Raw genomic sequence first — 22,721 nt, 5'->3', positions numbered from 1 at the left:
CCTGGCCTGGGGCTCAGTCTCACAACCCTGAGATCACGATTGGAACCAAAATCGGGAGTCGGACCTTTAACCACCTGAGCCACCCAGGCGCCCCCGGTGTCCCACATTTCTGCTTGGTAGATTGGGTTTCTATGGAATAAAAGAAAACACAGAACTTTGTTAAATTTCCAAATCCCAGAATCCATTTCTACAATCCCACAGAGCGTGTGTAATTGTGGAAGATCTGACATACATCACTTGAAAGGACTCCAAAGTTGGAAGTGTTCAGCTTCTGCCTGTGTCGTGATATTAAGGTCAGTCTGCCCTCTGACACCCGAGGCCCAGGGTCTGTCAGTCAGAGAAGCCCCTCCTAGGCTGTTTCTGGGAGGTTATTTTCAGGAGGTTACAGGATGAGAAGTGGATCATGACACATGGTGAGAAGCTAAGCAGTACTCACAGCCTCTGTCTGGAGATGGCTCCTGCTCCAACATGGAGCTCCGCATCCACATTCCAGAGAGCCAGGATAAAATCCTTGCCCAAACGGAAGGCACCCGCTTCATTCACCAGTGCGTGTTCAGAAGATCCACTCTGCCAGGAACAAGCTCAGGAAACCACCTCTGTCCTCTCAGAAATCTTGGACAAGAACTGCTAAAATGTAGAATTTAGATGGACTTGAAATACCTGTTTGGTGGGGGTGTTTCCTGCTGCAGGCTTCAGGGTAGTGTGTAGAACCTCCCTTACCGACCTGCGTGGTCCCCGTGTGCTGGCCCCTGAGATGTCAGACAGCAACCTGGGTTCCTGGGGAGTGTGGCCACTTCCCAGCCGTGAAGTCCTACCTCCAACCCAGTTGGTAGGGAACATTGACCCAGGGGGACACCAAGAAGCAAAGCCAGCCCCTCTGACAACAAGGCACTCCTGTCCCTGCCTTGTGAGCTCTGATGTCAACTGGCAGCTTCAGTCAACTTTGCTCCCAGTCTGTTTTAGTTAAATTTGTTTGGCAGATTTTTATCCCTCCTAATCCAACTTCAGAGAAAGATTATGAAAAGCAATTATCTTTTTGATATTAGGGCATCTAACCAAAATATGTATCTACAGTAACAGTTTATACATGAAAACCGCAACGTAGCTCTCATTCTGCAGAGAGCAGCATGCACTTCCGAGGCAGTGACGGTCTGAGCTCGTGGTAAGAAGCGCCGGCTGTTAAACAAGGGGAAACATCCAGATTCCTCCGACCTGGCTCATTCTTCGACAGAACAAATGGAATCTCAGCAGTGTTGGGGTTTCGTGGACCTCCTTGTCCATCGTTCCGTTTGTCTTTATAGACCAATTTGAATGACCTCTTTTATGTCATAGCTTGTGGGGTACAGAGACACACCGGACCTCAGAGCTGGGCAATAGCCGGTCTGGCACTGAATTCTTGATTCTCCCGATGATTCAGAATCTGTTTTCAGAGTTGGTGAACCCCCCCTGCAGAGTCGTACCCAGTGTGCATGTGGGGAAAAGGCAGATGGCCAGACGCAGGGAGAAGTGGAACCGCTCCTCCACGTTTGAAGCAGAAGGAAATCTGGTTGTTTCTTCAGGCCGTGGCTCTACACTTCTCTCTCTTCTGAATGACAAACCATATGGAATTGCAGTTTTCTTAGCATTGTGCCTCCCTCAGCCTGCTGTCAGCCGGTGGCATCGGGGTCAGCTTAGTGGCCGATTACGAGGCTCATTCGTAGGACTGGCATAAAACAAGGCCAGCTCAGGCTCCTCTCTCCCAGCGACTCCTGTCTACGCGTCACTGAAAGCACTTCCGACCAGTACTTCTCAAGAACTGACGTCCTGGTGTGATTCTACTGGCCACAGAATTGTCTGTTAAAAAGAGAAAAATAAGTTCCGTGATCCGTGTTTAAACTGAAGCCAAATGAAACAAAATAGAAATGAAGAAAAACACCAACAACACGGAACCTTGGGGCCATGGCATGGGGCTTCCTGTATGATCACAGTGTCTCAATGAGTCGATATTTTGTTCTGAAATACGTAGGGCTGCCCTCATTTCAATTACGTGTTATATTTTGCTGTTGATGGATTTTCTTATCCTTTGCTCTTGTTTATACTCCGTGGACCTGCGATAACTAAACCCATCCCAGTCGTGGCAGGCGCATGGAGTCAAGTACGGTGCGCGCGGCTCCGAAGCTGAGAAGGCGAAAGACGATACCCTTGTAGTAAATGGACCATTTGGCCATATAACTCCATATTCTTCATACTTGAACAGAGACGGAAACGTAAATAGAATTTCTCATTTCAGCAACTAGACTGCCTGTCCATCATCCTTACCTGGCTAATGAGTGGACATCGTTGAGCCTTAAACGTTGACTGTGTCAGGCTTTCCTTCCCCTGCGCACTAATGGCACCATGTCCCTCCCTGCCCCACAGCCCACAAAGTGCTCATGACCTTGGGCCTTTCCGTAGTCTGCCCCAACTCTCTTTTTCACTCGTACTGTCTGCAGTTGTATCTTACCCTCTGTGTAAGCTCAAGCCCAGGAACCTTGCTGGCTGGTAGGAAATGGTTGTGAAATTATTGTCAAGTAAGTGGAAATCGCCTAGCAGACATTTTTGGATACACTTTGACAATGGAAAGAACATCACTATCAACTGTGAGGTTGCTTCATTTCCGTTTGCTGGCGCGAGTATTCGATGAGTGACTCATACCTTGAAGAGCGTGAAGGCAGTTACAAAGCATTCCATGGTAGATGCAGAAACGCACTTTCCACAGAGCGTATAGAACAAAGCTGGAGCTGCCTCAAGGTCAGAAGAACTCACAGAGGATTTAGCACAATATTATCATAAATTCATAGAATCTTACACTTAAAAGAGACTTCTGAGTACCCTGAGTTCAAATTCTACATATAGTTTTTTTTTCCCCATTCAACATTTTTACGTAATGTTGACATTTCTTGTTAAATCTTCTAAGTGAAATTGTGTGAACCTTGTATATTTGTGGATAGCCTAGAATTGGTTCTTGACTTTGAATGTTTTGAAATGGAATTCAGTAGAGGGCTGGAATATCATAGAAGGGAAAATCAGATTGGTCCGTCTTAGCTTCAGATCAGGCTGTCACATGGTCTACGTTCATTCAAATCAGAAGGCAGAATTAGCAGGAGATGTGGTTGATGCTCCCCTCAGGCCCTGAGCTGAAACGGAGAGTTTCGGGAGGCATCCTCTCTTTTCTTTGGCTATTGAAGCCCAGTTCCTCAGAGAACTGACATGGCCAGGTGTTCCGGAAGAGTTGCTGTTCAGAATTGCTGTTTCCCCACATGGCTGTCAACCCTTTGATTTCGAAAGAAGACGGGCACCTCCCTGACTTCTAAGAGTAGCTCTGTGCCAGGCTTTCAAAAGACAGTGCAGCCTTAACTATGCGGTCTTACTAAAATACACAATAGAGAAGGGAATATTTTTGAAGGTTTGAAGGTGAGTGTAGCCAGGGGTATTGTCCAAATCAAGGTGGGCAGGTATTATGAATGATGTGGACTTTCCATCGCAATGTACCCTTCTCATCATCCAGTCGCCATGGGGTCCATGCCCGCTTCTGCTGGAGTGGTGGCAGGCTTCAGAGGTAACCCCAGAGTACATACATGATCTAGAACAATAGCGGAGAATCAGGTGACCTACTCTGTCTTGAAGATTGAACTGTGTTTTTTGGTGCACATTTCTAGAAAGCAGATCTTTCACTGGTCACCCCACCATGACTGCGTTCCTCCCAGTCTGTGCAAGCCTATGTGCCGCCCCTCTGGCTGCCTTTCTCATCACTGTCACTGGGGTTGGAAATCAGCTCCATCAGTCTACCCAACAGTGTGCATGCTGTGCGTGTGACCTCCTCTGGATGGGGGAGGGCTTTGGAGCCAAGGCCAGTGTTCTGTGGTAACCCTCACCACGCCAGAGTCTCATTCTCCAACCCCCAGAGCATATTCTTCCTCCTCTGAGTTCTCTGCATGCATCAAGTCTCTGTTTGGAAGAGGTGATCTGGACCCTTGCCAGAATGGACTCAATTGATCTGGCCAAGTGGAAAGAGCCTGTCAAGGCTACAAAGAACCAGCCAAAGCTAGCATGACTTCTTTGACCTGACCTCTTACAAACGTTGGTCAAGCAGGAAGGCCTAGCCATCGATCTGGTTTTCTCCCTCTCTGCTCTGCAAAGTCCCCTTGCTGATAATAAACTTAGCTCAAAGCCCAGGAGAACGCAGTGCTGCTGAACAGTGTCTTAAGCAGAAATATAGATTATTATTTTAAATTCTTCCAGAATGGTGAAGTTAACTCTAATAGTTGCATGGCAACAACTTCCAACTTTCTCTGTCTTGGGGTGGTGGAGTAGGTTGTCTGTTTTGTGTAAACCTTTGATAGCTGTGTGCTCTATTTGGGAAGTAAATGGCCAAGGGAAGTCTACAGCAAACTACTCTCCATGCACTCCAAACTGTATCATGCCCTGCCCAAGTAAACTTGGAGGTTTGAATGGATCTTTAGGAACTGATGGTGAATGACTTTCTCCTCTTGTCTATCCTAAGCCCATGTGTAACATGGGTAATGTTGGGTACTCCCAACGCTTCATACTTTGTTGATTGGTAAGATACTCTCTGCATAGGAGAGGAAGGGAGAGATAGGAGGGAAAGGGGAGGGAAGGGAGACAGGTGAAGAGGAAGGAGGACAGAGCAGAAGGGAAAGAAAGAGCTGGACAGGAGAAACACCTAGCCCTGCCCGTCCATGTTTCCTCTGTGCCATGCGGCACCTTATGGTTTTTGAAGGGGAAGAAAGGGTGAGGACACTAGATGAGAATGGGAAGACGGACCGTGTTCTGGACCACTGCCATAGGGTCAGAGTCACAGTGGATTTTCCAGTGGAAGGGAGAAATGCGCCTCAGCTCTGAATGTTGCCTAGGGAGTGAGGGTTACAGCCAAGGAGAGCTGGGGTCTCGGCTGGGAAATCTCCAGCAGGGAATGTCAGGGGTAAGGGTTATTGTTAAGTGACCTAGCAGGACCTTGCTAAAGTTGGGGCAAGTGAGCAGACCTCACCTGGGGGTTGGAGGTGGCAGAGGAAAAAGCCCATCAGATATGGGGGGTGGGGGCTTCTTAGTAACCTGACTCAGCAGAGTGTTTGCTAGAACTGGATGTTCCAGGATGGGGCATGGATGGGCCTATGAGAAGGTTCAGGACCTAGGCAAAAGTCGAGTCAAGCCAAGCATCTCCATCACCATTCCAACCTTCTCTCACAAAGAACCGACTGTCACTTTACTTCCTTCTCCACATGGCTGTTGTGTGTTAAGAAGCTTATCTCACACCAGCTTCGCCAAGTGATCATCTTCTTAGAGTCCAGATTCCTTCCCCTCCGTGCTGTTCTCCTCCCTTTAAGTGTGAACGTCCACCCCATCCATCGTCCCACCATCTCTGTTCCCACTCTGTGCACGGTTCATCCTCAAGCCTAGGCACATTGGGCTTCAGTAACATCTACAGTCCCGCTTCCCCTAATTCTACTCTGTCTTCAGGCTCCCTTCCCTGTGGCTAGACTCTTCTTTCAACCACTCACAGGCCCGGTCCACCTTGACGCTGGAGCAGGAGCACATGGTTTGTTTTTTGTTGTTGTTGTTTTTGTTTTTATTTATTTTTTTTTATTTTCAGCATAATAGTATTCTTTGTTTTTGCACCACACCCAGTGCTCCATGCAATCCGTGCCCTCTCTAATACCCACCACCTGGTTCCCCCAACCTCCCACCCCCCGCCCCTTCAAAACCCTCAGATTGTTTTTCAGAGTCCATAGTCTCTCATGGTTCACCTCCCCTTCCAATTTCCCCCAACTCCCTTCTCCTCTCCATCTCCCCATGTCCTTCCTCCGTGTTATCTCTTATGCTCCACAAATAATTGAAACCATATGATCATTGACTCTCTCTGCTTGACTTATTTCACTCAGCATAATCTCTTCCAGTCCCGTCCATGTTGCTACAGAAGGTGGGTATTCATCCTTTCTGATGGAGGCATCATACTCCATAGTGTATATGGACCACATCTTCCTTATCCATTCGTCTGTTGAAGGGCATCTTGGTTCTTTCCACAGTTTGGTGACCGTGGCCATTGCTGCTATAAACATTGGGGTATGGATGACCCTTCTTTTCACTCCACCTGGATCTTTGGGGTAAATACCCAGTAGTGCAATGGCATATTGCACATATTGCACATAGGGAAGCTCTATTTTTAATTTCTTGAAGAATCTCCACACTGTTTTCCAAAGTTGCTGCACCAACTTGCTTTCCCACCAACAGTGGAAGAGGGTTCCCCTTTCTCCACATCCCCTCCAACACATGTTATTTCCTGCCTTGCTAATTTTGGCCACCCTAACTGGTGTAAGGTGGTATCTCAATGTTTTAATTTGAATCTCCCTGATGGCTAGTGATGATGAACATTTTTTCATGTGTCTGATAGCCATTTGTATGTCTTCATTGGAGAAGTGTCTGTTCATATCTTCTGCCCATTTTTTGACATAATTGTCTGTTTTGTGTGTGTTGAGTTTGAGGAGTTCATTATAGATCCTGGATATCAACCTTTTGTCTGTGCTGTCATTTGCAAATATCTTCTCCCATTCCCTGGGTTGCTTCTTTGTTTTCTTGACTGTTTCCTTTGCTGTGCAGAAGCTTTTGATTTTGATGAAGTCCCAAAAGTTTATTTTTGCTTTTGTTTCCTGTGCCTTTGGAGACATATCTTGAAAGAAGTTGCTATGGCTGATATGGAAGAGATTACTGCCTATGTTCTCCTCTAGGATTCTGATGGATTCTTGTCTCACGTTGAGGCCTTTTATCCATTTTGAGTTTATCTTTGTGTATGGTGTAAGAGAATGGTTGAGTTTCATTCTTCTACATATAGCTGTCCAGTTTTCCCAGCACCATTTATTGAAGAGACTGTCTTTTTTCCACTGTATATTTTCTCCTGTTTTGTCGAAGATATTTGACCGTAGAGTTGAGGGTCCATATCTGGGCTCTCTACTCTGTTCCACTGGTCTATGTTGTTTGAAACCAAGCATAGTTTCTGGTGTTCGTCTTGCCTTTGAAACTTCACAAGTAGTTTAACCATCCACCGTCAGACACTGAAGTCCTTAGCATCCTTCTCCTGACCTTCCACATTTAATAGGCTATGAGATGGATCCCTGTTCACCCCAAACGTCTCTTCCCCTTTTATAGCTTTTATTTGGAAATACTATAACAGGACAAATGACATAAAATCTCAATAAGAAAAAGAAGTAAAATAAATGCATGGGGAAACCATAATTGAGGAAATAATTTCATTAGCAACTCATATTTGTTAGCAATTTCATTATTTGAAATATTAGTCACTACACATGATTGTTCAGAAAAAAATGGATACAAGTTACAAAGAAAAAAAATCATATCAAACAAAAATAAATGGAAATGGAAGAAATTCCACTAAGTTAGGCACTCAGTGGTGTTATTCACTTATCAGTACAGGTAAACAAATGGTGACTGCAGTACTTTTATAAGAGACAAAATCTCCAGAATGTGTTTATTGGTTTTACTGGTGTTTGCAGCTGGCCACTGCGGCTCCCCGGATCCGATTGTGAACGGTCACATCAGCGGGGACGGCTTCAGTTACAGGGACACTGTGGTTTACCAGTGCACTCCCGGCTTCAGGCTGGTGGGGACGTCGGTTCGGATATGCCTGCAGGACCACAAGTGGTCGGGACAGACCCCGGTCTGTGTCCGTAAGTACGCTGGGAACCAGTTCAGCAGGTGCTTCCTTCAGTGGCGTTTTCTCTTGGTGTGAAGTCTTAGCGCACACGTGTGCAGCCTCCGGAGGGAAGGAGAGTGGAGAGGCGTCCCTCTCACCAGTGCTGAGAGACCTGCTGTGGCCACGACTTCCCCCTTCTGTCCCATCCACTTCCCAGTTCGGTTTCCTTCTGTGTCTCCAGACGGCTGTGCACAGTGGATGTGCTCCCTAACTCTTCACAAACAGGGCCCAGGACGAGTGATGTCATGCACTCATTTTGCTGATTTTATCCCAGGATCAACAAGGTGGAAACAGAAGCTAATTATGGGAGGCAGAGACGCTGAGTCTGTCTGCAGGCTGGCTTTGCTGAGTCCCCAGAATAGCCTCACGCCCTTCCTCTTCTGTGTTCTTTTCTATTTTTGTCATTGTTTCATCAAGAACACAGAGTTTGTAGGCAGTCCCTCCTTTAACAGGAAGAGGTGCAACTACTTAATGACTGTCTTCAAATTTTATACCATCCAACGTAAATATGGACCTGTATTTTTAGAAGACGGTGTACGCTCTAGTGCAAAATTTATTTTAAGCCCATTGGTTTTTTTCCTCTAGTATAGTCTTTATTTTCCTGTGAATTAAACAAAGGAAATGTTGATATAGTTCTAGTATAATGACAGAAATTCTCTGGGATGGTGCAGTGGGGACTGTGCAGAGTTCAAGGGTGAGAGCTTGGCTTAGGAGAAAGAGCCATTGACAAGATAAGTGAGGAGGAAATCACCAGTTTTATGTGATGTGTTTCTTTTGAAAGGGCCACAGAAGGATATGTTTGGGATTTGTATGGCTGTTATTTAGGGTGTGACATTAATGACAGTTCACTACATGTCAAAAGATCCTAGGATTAGGATTGTCAAAGGAAATGCTCTTTGAACACACACACTTATTTTGCTAATTTCATGGTGTTTCAGTTGACATTGGCATAACTTATGCATATGCAACTTAAATCATCAGCCAAGCCCCTATAATGTTTCAAAACAAGGGCTCCACAAAATTGGCTGGTGAGTTCTAAAGAGAGGTATTCAAAATTTGTCATTAATTTAAGAATTTTAGTGCCTCTTGTTTGTCACTGCTTTCACTGAGTCATTCAGTACTCTGTCCTGATGTGAGAATAATTATCACGCTGAGAAAGTGCACTCATTTGCCAGTGTTGGTAGTTTTCCACATTTACGTTAAAAACCGGTGGGTCCGCGTACAGTGCTTCCTTGTGGTTTCCCCTTCCAGACATAGGTGGGATCTGTAACGTGCTTGTATGTCTGTGGAGGAGGAAGTCCAGGGGAGGGCGACGGCCTGGGTATTTTCTGACCCTGACGAGGACCTGTGTTCTTCTGCAGCCATCACCTGTGGCCACCCCGGGAACCCCGCGCACGGGTTCACCAACGGCAGCGAGTTCAACCTGAACGACGTGGTGAACTTCACCTGTAGCACCGGCTACCTGCTGCAGGGCGCCGCCCGAGCCCAGTGTCGGAGCAACGGCCAGTGGAGCAGCGCTCTGCCCACCTGTCGAGGTAGGAGAGGCTCCCGGAGGCTGAGGGTCACGACCGACGAAGGTACCCGCGGGCATGAGGCTTCATGTCAAGGCACAAGATGCCACAGACACTTTCACTGCTGGGGTCGGGGACATTTGTGACAATAAAGCAAAAATCCCTCCATGGTCTTGCCGGCTCTGGCCAGGGGCTCAAGCAAGACGGCCTGTCTCTTTGACCGCCCACTCGTCCAGATGGCACCTCTGCATTTGGAGCTTCTAGACGTACAGATCCACTAGGAAGTTCTCATTGTTTCCAAATCTTTTTTTTTTTTTTTCCATTCTTTTCTTATTTTAATTGCCACACGGATGTAGGCTAAAACCTGAATTTTCCAGAGAATGCTATTTTGGAGCTTCTGTATTTCTAGATGCTTGAGCTCATCACATGTAAGTTTCTGCTTCGGTGCTTTCCATTAAAATGTCTCATGCGCTGACGGGGAGTCAGTCGGACTCAAATGTAAGGGTGAGGGGGTGTTTATGGCAGCTGTGCTATGAAAGCCAGACACTTAGCGCGCTTTCCTCTCGCTGACAGCACCCTCCTGCCCGCCGGTCTCCCAAGGAGGCCACATCCAGATAAGACGGCAGCACAAAGGATCTAAGCCATTTTTATAAAAATCGTTATGTGAGTTTGGCAACAAGCTGTGGGGTCCTGGTACAAGTTTTGGGTGACGTGCCGGGCTTGAAGTCTAAACGAAGCGAAGTCTCCTAATTTCACCTCCCTCAAACCCTAGCGTTCGATTCACCCTATTTCAGTGTAGAGGAAAGAGAGAGCTCCCTGGTCCCCTGGTCCCCACTGTCCCCAGAAATCAGGCTTTGGTCTGTGACACAGTCGGGCATGGGGTGCACTTTCTCCCTGAGGCTCTTACAGGAGAGCCCCTCGCTGCTCTGCTGACAGTGTGGTTGGTATGGTCGGCTGGAAAACTAGCAAGTTTACCTTCATCACTCTTACCATCAACCGCCTGAGCCAGGGGCCAGGGTGAAGGCTGAGTGGGGTTAGGGGGCACCTTTGTCCCCTAAGGCTGGCTTCTCTGTGGCATCTCACCCCTCAGCTCTGAACATCTTGAGGGCAAGAACGCCTCACCTCTCGCCTCTCCCAGGGAAGCCGGACTCACACCTATGGGGCAAGAACTGGCCAGGACGTGAGCAGCAGCAGGAAGACAGAGCAGTGACGCCAGCCGTGTGTCCGCATGGCTGTAGGGATTTAGAAAAACATGAACCAGTTTGAATCAGACTGTTTTCTCCACCTCTAGAGCAGGAAAAATACAGCACAATGGAAACAAGGATTAAAGATGAATGCCCATAAGTGTGGGCCTGACTTATCCTCATGTGGGGGTACAGACGGAGTGTGTGCCGAGGGTGTAGGTCCGTCGGACTCTCCGTCTGCTCCCCAAAGCCCTCCTAGGCAGCTGATTATAACGTCTGTGAAGCTTGTGCTATAGTCGAAATGCTGTTCTGCACACTGTCAGTACCGAGACAGGTGACGGGATTTCACAGCTTTAACGAGACACAGTGAAGAGGACCAGGGCAGTGAGCTAGTTGGCGGCGGGGCGGGGGGGCATGCCATCCACCGATGCTGAGACATTGTCCATTGGACACATGACATCTTCTTGCTGGACGAAAGACAGAATGAACTCCAGTTGGGGGCTTTTCACGATCAGACCTTTTTTGGGATCTATATTCTGTTTTCCTCTAACCTGTACTGATGAAGAGGACCAGGAATTAAATGCTATCATTTGTTAATTGTTTTCAGGGTTTTAGATGCTGCCCTGGAATGCACAGTCACCTCTTCAGTCTTCGTTTTGCCTTTTCTTACCTTTCTCCTTTTTTTAACAAATAGGGAGGTACTTAATTTTTTAGCAGACTTTATTTTTCAGAGTGCAGAAAATAAATGTGATAACTAATAGAAAAATTAAGCAGAAGAAGTGGATTTCCCATGTGCCCCCTCCCCATGCAGGTGCACAGCCTCCCCCACTTTCGGTGTCTACACCAGACGGAGTGTGCTACAGTTCATGAACCCCTAGGGACACGTCGTCCTCTTCCAGAGCCCACAGTCTACAGCAGGGTCACTGTTGGTGTCATTCACTGTATAGATTTGGACCAGTACATAATAACCTGTATCCTCTCTGAGAGTAGCATACACCGTACGTAGACTGACCCCCCTAAAAACCCGCACCGCCCCACCTGTTCATCCCTCTCTCCCCGATTAACTGTTGGCAACGACCGATCTTTCTACCGTCTCCATAGTTTGGCCCAATGGAGAAGGTCATAGGGTTGAAATTAGGCTGGAATGGATTAGATTAGACGGGCTTCTTTCACTTAGCGATATGCACTGAAGGGTCCGAGGCACCTCTCCATGCTGGGTAGCTCATTTCTTTCTCGTGCTGAATGATCCTCTGCTGTCTGGACGGACAGTGGTTTGTTTGCCCATCACCTACTGAAAGACATCTTGGTTGCTTCAAGTTTCGGTAAATAGAGGAAACAGAGTGGTTTTTGTGTGGACATGACTTTTCAACTCCTTTGGGTAAATACCCAGAAGCATAGACTAGACTGTGGGGTAAGAGCATGTTTAATTTTGTGAGAAATCACCAAGGGTCTTCCAGTGTAGCCGCACCCGTGGTGCATTCCTGCCAGCGATGGGGGAGGGTCCCCGTGGCTCCTGTCTTTGTCAGCTCTGGGTGTTCTCAGTCTACTGGACTTTGGCCCTTCTCATAGGTGTGTTGTGGCTCTCCTTGTAATTCTAATTTGCGTTTCCCTGACGACGTACCTTGTAGGGCCTGTGCCCTGTGCTTCCCTGCCTGCCGGGTACCTTCCTTAGGCAGGTGTCTGTTAAGGTCTGTGGTCCAGTTTGTGCGTGGGTTGTTTAATGTCTTATCACTGAGTTTTAAGAGTTCTGTGTATATTTCCAATTAATCGTCTTCATTCATTACCTCCTTTGCTAATACTTTCTCCTACGCTGCGGCTTGTTTTCTCATTCTCTTGGCACTGCCTTTTACAGCATAGAACTGTTAAATGTGTGGTCCATTTGGAAATCTGCTACATCCATGGCCTTTGATGCAGGCAGGGGCAGGGGGGTGGCTGGTAGATGCTGTCCTCTGGGTGGTGAGTGCACTGGGAGTCACTAGAACACCTCCAAGATGCCTTGCATATTGCTTCTTGTTCTCTATTGTTTTGTTTTCTTCCTTTACAAGCTAAGAGATAGGATCTAAGGTACAGAATTTACATGTTTAGTATAAAACCAGGAAAAAGCCTAATTTCAAAAAGGACGGGCTCATAAAGGTGGTGAAGCCTTAGGAATAAAAAAAAAATAGCATAAAGCTCAAAAAGTTGAAGGTAACAAAAATAGCTACTTTTTAAACAAAATTTCCAGGGATTTGTACTGTATATTGCAATACAACCCGATTCTTCTCTTACGCGGTTCCTCTGGAGTAAGTCCACGGAAGTTTTAGGATGTCTCAGCTCATGCAAGCCTGCTCTTGGGCATGATTTCTTCTCCCAAGTTCCGGATCATATCTGGTTCTCAAGTGTCTGATTGTGGTCAGTGAATTGTGGAATTTGGGGTCATCCTACAACATTTAGTTAGTTCCTGATGTGAAAGAGAAATCCCACCCAGAACTTTGGAGGGGAACTACGAGTAAATCTGACGTGAGGCCACATTACAGAGACATAGACATTTCTAGTGTCTGTGGACACTCTGGGGCCCCTCATTGTTCTCAGACTCAGCCCTTCACAGGGACAAGCTGTGCCTGAGCCTGCAGCATCTGGGGTCAGTCAGAAGCCTCACACCCAGGACGCTAGCTACGATGCTTAATACTCAGCCACTAACGCTATCTTTGCCAAGAGGACTAGGAAGTGAAAATAGGATGCTTTGTGTCAGTAGTTCTAGCTCTCTGGGAGAAATACCACAGGATATGGTTGCAGATTTCATGAGAAGGCGTGCAAACAGGTGTCTCACATCCGTTTTAAGAATCAGATCATTAAAAAAAAAAAATAAAAGGATGTCCTTACACTGTCCTGGAGACCCCTGTTTCTGTATGCAAGCTTCTTTGTGCCTTCAAGTCCTAAATTCCAAAACAGGTGTCAGTAAGCTCAAAGGTTCTGTCAATTCAGTGAGAACGCCAAGTTTGACAGAGTGTCAGGTAGTTCACTTAACATTTCCTTTTTTTTTTTTAAGATTTTATTTATTTATTTGACAGAGAGAAATGACAAGTAGACGGAGAGGCAGGCAGAGAGAGAGGAAGGGAAGCAGGCTCCCCGCTGAGCAGAGAGCCCGATATGGGACTCGATCCCAGGACCCCGAGATCACGACCCGAGCCGAAGGCAGCGGCTTAACCCACTGAGCCACCCAGGCGCCCCAATATTTCCTTTTTTAATGAAATAATCTTTATATTGCATATAAACCTTAGACATTTTATTCCTTTCTACCTGTGGTTTTATAGGATCGGGTATTTAAGTTCAAATATATATGATAAAATATATGTCCCTGTGAGATTACACACATGAAGATAAAGAAAATTAAGAAAATATAGAGTTAATGAAGTTTTGGTTATGGTTAGAGAGGAATAAAAAAAGGAAGCAGTAAAAAAAAAAACTTACTAGTAAACCACAATGCATATGGTTGCATTTATATATCTATGAAAAACTGTATGTATTATACTATCATGTCGTATCATATAATCTCCTATTTTCCAAAATTCAAGAGGGTGAAGTTTTCGAATTAAGGGAAACATAAGAACCAGTTCCATGTTTGTGGCTTTATTCAACACAGTCCTGGCGTGTTCCTGAGTTCTCGAGCAACCGGTATTTGTGAAATTCTCCACCAAGTGCGCGGCGCACAGTAGGTCCTCAGTCCTCCTCCATGTCCACATCCCTCAGAAATCTCTCTTCGCTCAGAAAAGTCAGCCGATTGTAATCCATGATAATTAGTGCTTATTTTTTATCACCCCAGAGTGCCTGAATCGCAGCTAAAACTTACGTTATCAGGTACTGATTAAAATGAAAATGTAACTCTCATGTATTTGGACAACAGTCCTCAAAGGCTGTTGCTTTTTAGCATTTTTTTTTCTCTCTGACCAGTAATCCCATTTTTAAAATGTTGATTCATCCAGTTAGTAAACAAATCCAAAAATGTCTATTCTGTGCAATGCACGGGATATCGCACGTTCTGTCCTTGTCCTATTCTTTCTATGGAAAACATTTTATTTTTTTTAAAGACTTATTTATTTGAGAGAGAGAAAGAGAGAGAGAGAGGGAGGAGGGGCAGAGGGAGAGACACCCTCAAGCCGACTCCCCGCTGAGGGCAGAGCCAGACTCTGGGCTCCATCGCACTACTGTGAGATCGTGACCTGAGCGGAAACCGAGAGCAGGACGCGCAGTTGACTGAGCCACCCAGGCGTCCCTATTATAGACATTTTAAAAACATACTATGCAGAACTCTAATCAATAATGAGTGCCTTAAAAAATTAATAAACTCACTCTTACTCCCTTTTCCCACTACCACTGAAATTAAATAGCTATTCTTAGGTTAAGAAGCATCATTTTCTTATTTTCCTGCTCACAAACAGGTTTTTATGAGCTGTAAAAGATAACAGAAGAAGCAGGAGTAAAAACCAGTTAGAAATAGAAAGACAGATATTCAGAGGAATTATGTTGAATATATATATATATATCTTCCACAAAAGGAACCTGTCATCTAAGAAGCCAGGGCTACTCATTTCTAGTTTTTCAACAACAAAACTTTGGGAGGAGATGGATGTTCACGGCCCATTTGGTGGTGATGGTTTCCTGGATGTACACTTATCCCCGAATCACACGGCTTTAAGTCAGATATGTGCAGCCTCATCCAAGCCAGCCGTCCTTCCGGGAACGGGCCGAGAGTGAGAGCACTAGATCTGTAGGAATGAGCGTTGACACCAAAGACTGAGAGGCACTTTGGATTCTGTTCTAGGTTTCCAATTTCCAACCAGATTCTGGATATACAAGTAAAATCACCAGACTCTGTTATCATCATCTCAGACACCTGCCAAGTAAAACCTTACAAACTTTTTTTTTGGTGCTATTTTAATTTATTGTTATTATTTTTTTATTAACATACAATGTATTATTTGTTTCAGGCGGACAGGTCTGTGAGTCGTCAGGCTTACACAGCTCCCAGCGCTCACCATAGCACGTGCCCTGCCCAGGGTCCCTGTCCCCTCCCCCCAGCAATCTTCCGTTTGTTTCCTGAGGGAAACAAGAGTCTCTTCCGGCTTGTCTTCTTGCCCAGTCCCACCTTATAAACTTTTATCAATTTTTATTAATGATGAATTAATACATTTAAATGAGTAGATAAATGATGTAAAAAGCATGCAAGGAAATGTGTTGTGTGCAACGTAAGAATTTATTATGAAAATTGTTTCTGAGAACCAGGAGATGGAGCTCAGAACGGCTTTAGTCAGCTCAGAAGCAATTGAGATTTTCAGATTGTCCCAGCCAAACCACAGGCTGGGACCAAATCCACAGCAACCCTAGGGAAGTAGCGCAGGAGTTTCACTGTCCAGACGACCCGGGTCCATGCTCTTCGTGGCTGAGGCCAGCTTGCCTGCACACGCGGTTGCTGCTTTTTACTTTTCATTTCCACACCGCGTCAGGAATGAGTGGCCTCATTTCTATTTTTCAAACGCTGGGGAGAGTTCTGGGACTGAGCTCTGTCATTTCCCCTCGTCGTCAGAGAGCTTTGCCATGAAAACACGGTTTTTGCTTTGAGGCACACACAAAACCGAGGACCTGGGTCAGGCGTTGATCCCAAAGCCTGAGGCGGGAGCAGAGCGGGGCAAGCTAGAGCCCGTGAACATCGCTGGTGTCTAACGAGATGCTGCGCGGCAGGTGACCGATCCAGACGGGTTAGAACCGGGCCTGGAGTCAGAGTGTTTGGCGGCGCCCCACGGGGTGCACCATGCCAAGGGAAAGAGAATCCCTCCTAGAGACTAAGCACAGAGTAAATCAGATCCAATAATTAGCAAATCGCATTTCAAAAACTGGCGTTCTCCTGTTTCATGAGTCAGATTATCCACACACTCGATCATCAGACTAGAGCATTTGTGGATAAGCTGTGTCCGACTGCAGCTGTGTAAGAATAATTCGACAGGACAGCGCCGAAACACGCACGAGCAGATTTAGGCCAACAGGAGATAAAACGGACAATTAGAAACTTAGGAAAGTTAAACAAGGAATATATTTTTAAAAGTGTAAGTTAGAAGGTGTAAAATGTTTTTATCTCTATTTGTCGGCATGAGTATTTTTTTTAAAGATTTTGTTGGCTTATCTGAAAGAGAGAGAGAGAGCAGGAGAGGGGACGAGAGGGAGAAACCAGCTGCCACAAGCAGGCAGCCTGATGCGGGGCGGGTCCCAGGACCCTGAGATCATGACCTGAGCCAAAGGCAGACGCTTAACCAACTGAGCCACCCAGGCGCCCCTAGCTTGAGTGTTTTTAAAGAGAACTTCTCCAAGAGTAAGGAGTGTATGTAGAGAAGAGGCTCCGTACATCGCCCATAAATTAAAATTGGAAGCTAAGACTTCCAGTAGGAGGCACGCTCCCCCCCCCCAAAAAAAAGTGGCAGGCACACCCACGCACGACACAGCACTCCCACGCTGGACACAACACACCCACGCACAACGCGACACACCCACGCACGACGCGACACACCCATGCACCACACAATACCGATGCTCAGAGGGCCTGTGGTTGTGGACAAATAAATCAGGTTACTCTAGTCCCCAGCAGAGAGCTACAGCCGATCTCCTAGCAGAGCCTCCACAGTGAAAGGGAAGGAATCCAGGTGGACGTGTCTGACCGCCACTGCACAGGACTGATCTGATAGGACAGGCTTCAAAAACAAACAAACAAACAAACAAACAAACAAACAAAGCAGGCAGATATAGGGACTGTGTAGACACAGTCTTTCGACCAGAGGAAGGATTCGGTTTCCCCCATTGATGCTCATGGGCTGTTGATCACTGTCCAGCACCGTCACTGCTCACTCATTTAAGGGGCTGGACTAGGTGAAGGACAGGGAGACACCTGGGACTCAGCGCTCCAGCGCTGCTTCCAGGAGGTTCTGTGTGACCTACGGTCCCGGAGGGGCCGCCGGCAGTGAGGGTGTTCCTGTCCGGGATGCACCTCTCCTCCGCCAGGGGCAAGAGGGGCCACCAGGGAGACCCCAGCCCAGGGTTTCCGAGCAGCCAGGCAGGAAACCAGCTATCATAACCCTCTTCCTCTGGCCACAGAGGAACTGCGACCACCTTGCCTCCTGCGGCCTACAGAGAGAAGGGTGCGGCTGGGCCTCTGTGCGCGGACTCCTCTGCTCCGTGCATCGCCAGCTGGATCCTTCTTTCAAGCTCCGAACCCATTATGGCCCTTGCTTTGTGCATCTCCTCCTCCTCGCCCACCACAGGATTCCTGGGGCAAACCGTTCCAGTACAAAGAAAGAAATGCAGGAGCTCAGCAGGGCCGTGCAGATTCCTGAGCAGGGCCGGGACTCTGCCGGGCGTCCGGGCAGAGGCGTCTGAGAACCAGCTCAGTACTATCCCTGCAGGTCACCTCTGCCCTCACAGCCGAAGGCTCTCATACTGGGTTCTGGACAGTGTCCCGAGGGGAGCATAAGCCTCAGAAGGTGTAACACTAGGAAGCCGTTTCCATCTCCTGGGCAAGACGCACAAGGCCAAGTGCCAGAACCCACCCAGGCAGTTGTTTTTCAGAATATAAGAAATCATTAATCATTCCCGGGCACGAGATGTTCTTCAGGTGGGGAATTCCTGCTATTTCAGTGGGTTTGGTGATCATTTTATTGTGGATGTGACGCATAAGGGAGCCTTACAGCTCTCTGTCTGTGCTCCAGAAACATTTTTTTGTTTTGGCTCAAAAGAACTTGAGTCTTTCTTCTACAAGCTCAGAGTTGTTCTGAAGAGCACAGAATATACTTCCCAGTGCTAAAAGGGGTCTTTGTAATCCTCTCTTCGGCCCCACACCTTCCTCCTCACTACAAAGACGAAATCAGACGCACAGATAGGGTAAAGGATTTGCCCCGGAGCCGCTGGGACCCTGTGACTTGCTGGGACTGCCTGAGAATTAGCTGAACGGCCCCTTTCTGAGCCAGAAATATCTGGAGAGAGTGCAGCTTTCCCAGCAGCTGTGTCATTCACGGGTGTGGGGGTCGAAGCATGAGATAATCAGGGGTTCTTTCTGTTCCTCTGCACCTGCAAAAGCTCATTGCTAATTCCCTCACAGAAGCCAAGACACATTCAGGCTATAGAGCGCCGTTCAGATTCACCAGAGCATGTCCCTGGCCCAGTGCCACAGCGGACCCTTCCTCTGCGGGCCCTCTCTAAAGGAGGAAGGGGCTTCCATCTGAGACTGGCTTGATTTCCATTTCTATTGAGGGTGGGTGGGAGAATTGTCATTTTATTTGCATGCCTCAAGCAGCAGAAATGACTCTAGGCACACATACTGAAGCATTAATTAATCCATGGGCTGATTAAGACCCTGCTACCCAAGGCCTTAAATAGCCTCCCCCCAGGAAAAATATGGCAAGGAGATGAACTTAAACAGGTTCTAGTTCAACATTTTTATAGCATAAAACCTGAACCAGGGAAACGAATGTTAGACTTTACATTGACGTCTCTGCTTAAGAAATAAGTAGAGGAAATGAGCCTCGCGTCCTTAAAATTGCCAGGGTAGCAGAGAGACCGCTGGGCAGCTTTTGAAGCTTGGTGGCCCAGAGCAGGAAGCAGGGAGCCCTGGCCGATGACAGCCATCGCTCTGATGCTGTCGTCTTACGACCGTCTCCCCAGGGAGCGAGGAGCGGCCCTCTCCGCAGTTCTGTTTCGTGTCTGGCGCAGCTAAATGACTTCTCCTTCTCTTCCCTCTAGTGGTGAACTGCTCGGATCCAGGCTTTGTGGAAAACGCCATTCGTCTCGGGCAGCAGAATTTCCCCGAGAGCTTTGAATACGGGATGAGTGTCATGTACCATTGCAAGAAGGGGTTTTACCTGCTGGGGTCTTCTGCCTTAACCTGCATGGCTAACGGCCTGTGGGATCGTTCTCTACCCAAGTGTCTGGGTAAGTGCGGGTAGTTTCGGATTCTTGTGCCTCTGAGCCCATAAGACTACCAAGAGAGCAACGACAACAACATTTTAAGTCTTTACGAGTTATATAAGTTCTATGGTGTCTTTATCGACTAGCCAGAAATCACAAATTACAACTCAGACTAGCTTCAGAGTCACAAAGGAGAGGGACACTGGCATGTCTCCGACCTGGCTTCGGAGAGAAACGGACCCGGGTGTATGGGGCAGCGCTCGGACCCCTCCTGAGTTTGTCTCTGCTTGCTACGGCTGGTCCTCTACTCGAACCTGGCAGAAACGTTCACCCTACACGGCTCAAACATAGCACCCAGTGACCTCAACACCTTGCCCCTCTCAGCTTCACTCTGTCTGGACCCAGATTTAGAAATATTGGCAAAGGGCTCTTTTAGGGAGTGTCTGTCTGTTGACCTAGAGTCTGTGGCCAGAAGGGTCGAGTTAACCCGAAGGACCTAATACAGGTCTCATGAGCGGTTCTGATACCAAGGGGTTAATACGGTAGAAAAGATAGTACCTTGCCAGTATCTTCCTCGGATCCATATGATTACGTAAGAGGAAGGCAGATTACCCTGAGCATGGAGGTCCTATTCGGGGCCGACAAGTTCTACATCATCACTCTGGCCCCACTCTAAACACGTCGGTCTTTTAGACCACACAGACTAACAAGAATACACTTTTCCCCAACTGCTAGCTCTAGTCTTACCTTCTTTCAACTTGAAAAAGCACTCTGTCCTTTAGCTTGAAGGCATCACCTGTTACGGCATCTGACAGCTTAGGGAAAGGGGTGACTCTCCCTGGCCTTTTAAAAATCATTCAGAAACAAAACAAAACTAAAGAAACAAAACAAAACTAAAAGCGAAATGTTATCTTCTTTGTATCCATTTTGTGTGCATCAAGAATGTGGAATGACCACTGCCTATTAAGTTGAATTTACTGGGAAAAAAAAAGTGGTTATCTTACCTCTTGGAATTTCAGCATTATTGGTACATTTTCAGAATAAATTAGTCCCAGAGACTCTTTTTTTCCCTGTGATTCAGTGTCCCTCATAACCCCTCCCAATCTACATAGACACTTGTCTCAAATTATAATTATAACAACATGATTAATTTCTACGGAGAAAGAGCGACTGCTTTCAAAAGCAAACGCACAGCCTCGTATGACAAAAAACTCATCTGTGAATATTAGAATGTTCATCACATTTTATCTGCTTTCTGGTTTTCTAGGCCTTCACACGTGGGAATTTTTCAGAGAAATTAGTTTTTCTTTCTTTGTCTCCCCAAACATGTCTTTTGCATCGGTCCGGGCTGATGTGAGACTCCCATTAGTTTTTGTAATGATCCCAGAGTGCCCCACGTTTCCAGGAACTAGGTTGTAAGTGACTCTCCTTCTCCTGGGTGACTGGTCTCCGCCCCTCGGGCTCATTAACACTTGGAATCACCATGCGTCTGGGAATACTGGTTCACAGAGGAGCCCTTTGCTTGTGCACATTCTAGAGCAGCCAAGCCTCGCCTCTGGTTTTGGGGTTACGGTTTCACAGGTTTTTTTCCCCTCTGTTAATTTGAGCTGGAACTGGCCATTTACCAATCGCTTATTGACTTGGCTCTAGTTAGCTTCCTTTTGGGATGCTGTCGAGGTAAAATCTTGTTCACCAATGAGTGCATGTCCGTGTAGGACTGCACTGTCCTACACTTATCTTGATTCCAGAGTTTCCTCTTTGAAAGAGAACTTACGATTAGATTATAGGCCTGATTTGGCATCATTTTGAAGAAATATATGGGAATATGGAGATAACTCGAGGAAAAACTTAATCACTGATTTATTATTTATTATTATTACTTAAACATTTTAAACTGCCATATGCTCAAAGAAAAATTGTTAGAAGGGCCATCATGGATCCACGAACAAACGGGAGAGTAAGTGGATATGAGAAGAGTTTTGAGCCCAGCCAGTGCGTGATTGTCGTATTAGCTGACGAGATCATGGAAATGGCTTTCCTGACTTGATGGAGTTTCTGACTTTGTATATCTTACTGCTTTTTGGGATTACAGTTAAGGACAAATGGAAAAACCATAGGTAGGGGGACTTTCTCTTTGAAAGCCTCGCTGTATGATTCTCTCTTAAGCAAAACCACCTCAAGATAGAAGAAAAGGAAACAAAAGCAGACATCCCTGGCAGACCCTCGTCTGGTCCTCAGTAGCACGTGACTGTCTAAGGAGAACATCTGAGGAGAGTCACCTGGAAAATGATGTTGGTTATCCACAGGGCACTGGAGGAATTGGCCAGTGTGTTCAGTTGCTTTTCATTAATAGTGATGTGTGTATGGGTGTCTGTGTGCGAGGCCTACAAGGTAAAGCAGTTCTACAAGCCTGACGTGCTCATTTGTTTTAACTTTTCCTGTAGTCATATCATGCGGCCACCCAGGGGTTCCTGCCAATGCTATCCTGACCGGAGAGCTGTTCACATACGGTGCCGTAGTTCACTACGCGTGCAAAGGGAGCCGGGACCTTGTGGGCAACAGCACCCGGGTTTGTCAAGACGACAGTCACTGGAGTGGACCGCTTCCCCACTGCACGGGTGAGCAGCGACACCGGTACATAGTGACTTGTCAGGCTGTAGAGCGTCACAGTTATTTGAAGTTGTTTTTCCATGTCCAGCCACATACGTCCGTGTTCTCCGTGGCCGTCTTCATCGTCATCAACACCGTGGAGCTCCCGTCGCTTCACACTGCCTCCTGTGGGAGCCCTGTAAGGCCATCGTCCGGCCAGGAGCCCGGCCTCCTTTTGCTCAGTTTCTCCCTGCCCTTTTTTGGTCCCTTGTCTGTGCCTCCTCTCATTTCCTCCACATCTTTCCTGTCTCGGAAACACCCTTCAAAAAAATCTTAATTTTTTTCATGAATAGTTCTTAAATAAATTAAATTCAGTGAATCAGCAATCTGGACGTAATTGAGAGGTATCAGACTTCTCACGGGATTTTCTTTTCTTTTCTCTTTATTATATTTTTTAATAAACATATAATGTATTTTCATTCCCAGGGGTACAGGTCTGTGAATCGCCAGGTTTACACACTTCACAGCACTCACCAAAGCACATACCCTCCCCAATGTCCATAACCCCACCCCCCTCTCCCGACCCCCACCCCCCGCAACCCTCAGTTTGTTTTGTGAGATTAAGAGTCACTTATGGTTTGTCTCCCTCCCAATCCCATCTTGTTTCATTGATTCTTCTCGTACCCACTTAAGCCCCCATGTTGCATCACCACTTCCTCATATCAGGGAGATCATATGATAGTTGTCTTTCTCTGCTTGACTTATTTC

At 46.8% G+C, this 22,721-nt stretch overlaps 1 protein-coding gene across 1 annotated transcript in view; it reads left to right on the top strand.

The window, feature by feature from the left end:
• CSMD1 (CUB and Sushi multiple domains 1) overlaps window positions 1–22,721 on the top strand; it is a 1,942,714-nt gene that overhangs the window by 1,881,311 nt on the left and 38,682 nt on the right. The window contains exons 53-56 of the mRNA XM_059384481.1: window positions 7,545–7,718; window positions 9,106–9,279; window positions 19,200–19,388; window positions 21,809–21,982. Of these exons, the coding sequence (XP_059240464.1) occupies window positions 7,545–7,718; window positions 9,106–9,279; window positions 19,200–19,388; window positions 21,809–21,982 (711 nt within the window). The remainder of the gene's footprint in view (window positions 1–7,544; window positions 7,719–9,105; window positions 9,280–19,199; window positions 19,389–21,808; window positions 21,983–22,721) is intronic.

This window comes from Mustela nigripes, chromosome 18 (assembly GCF_022355385.1).
Source record: "Mustela nigripes isolate SB6536 chromosome 18, MUSNIG.SB6536, whole genome shotgun sequence".
NCBI lineage: Eukaryota > Metazoa > Chordata > Mammalia > Carnivora > Mustelidae > Mustela > Mustela nigripes.
This window is presented reverse-complemented; position numbering and strand designations above follow the sequence as displayed.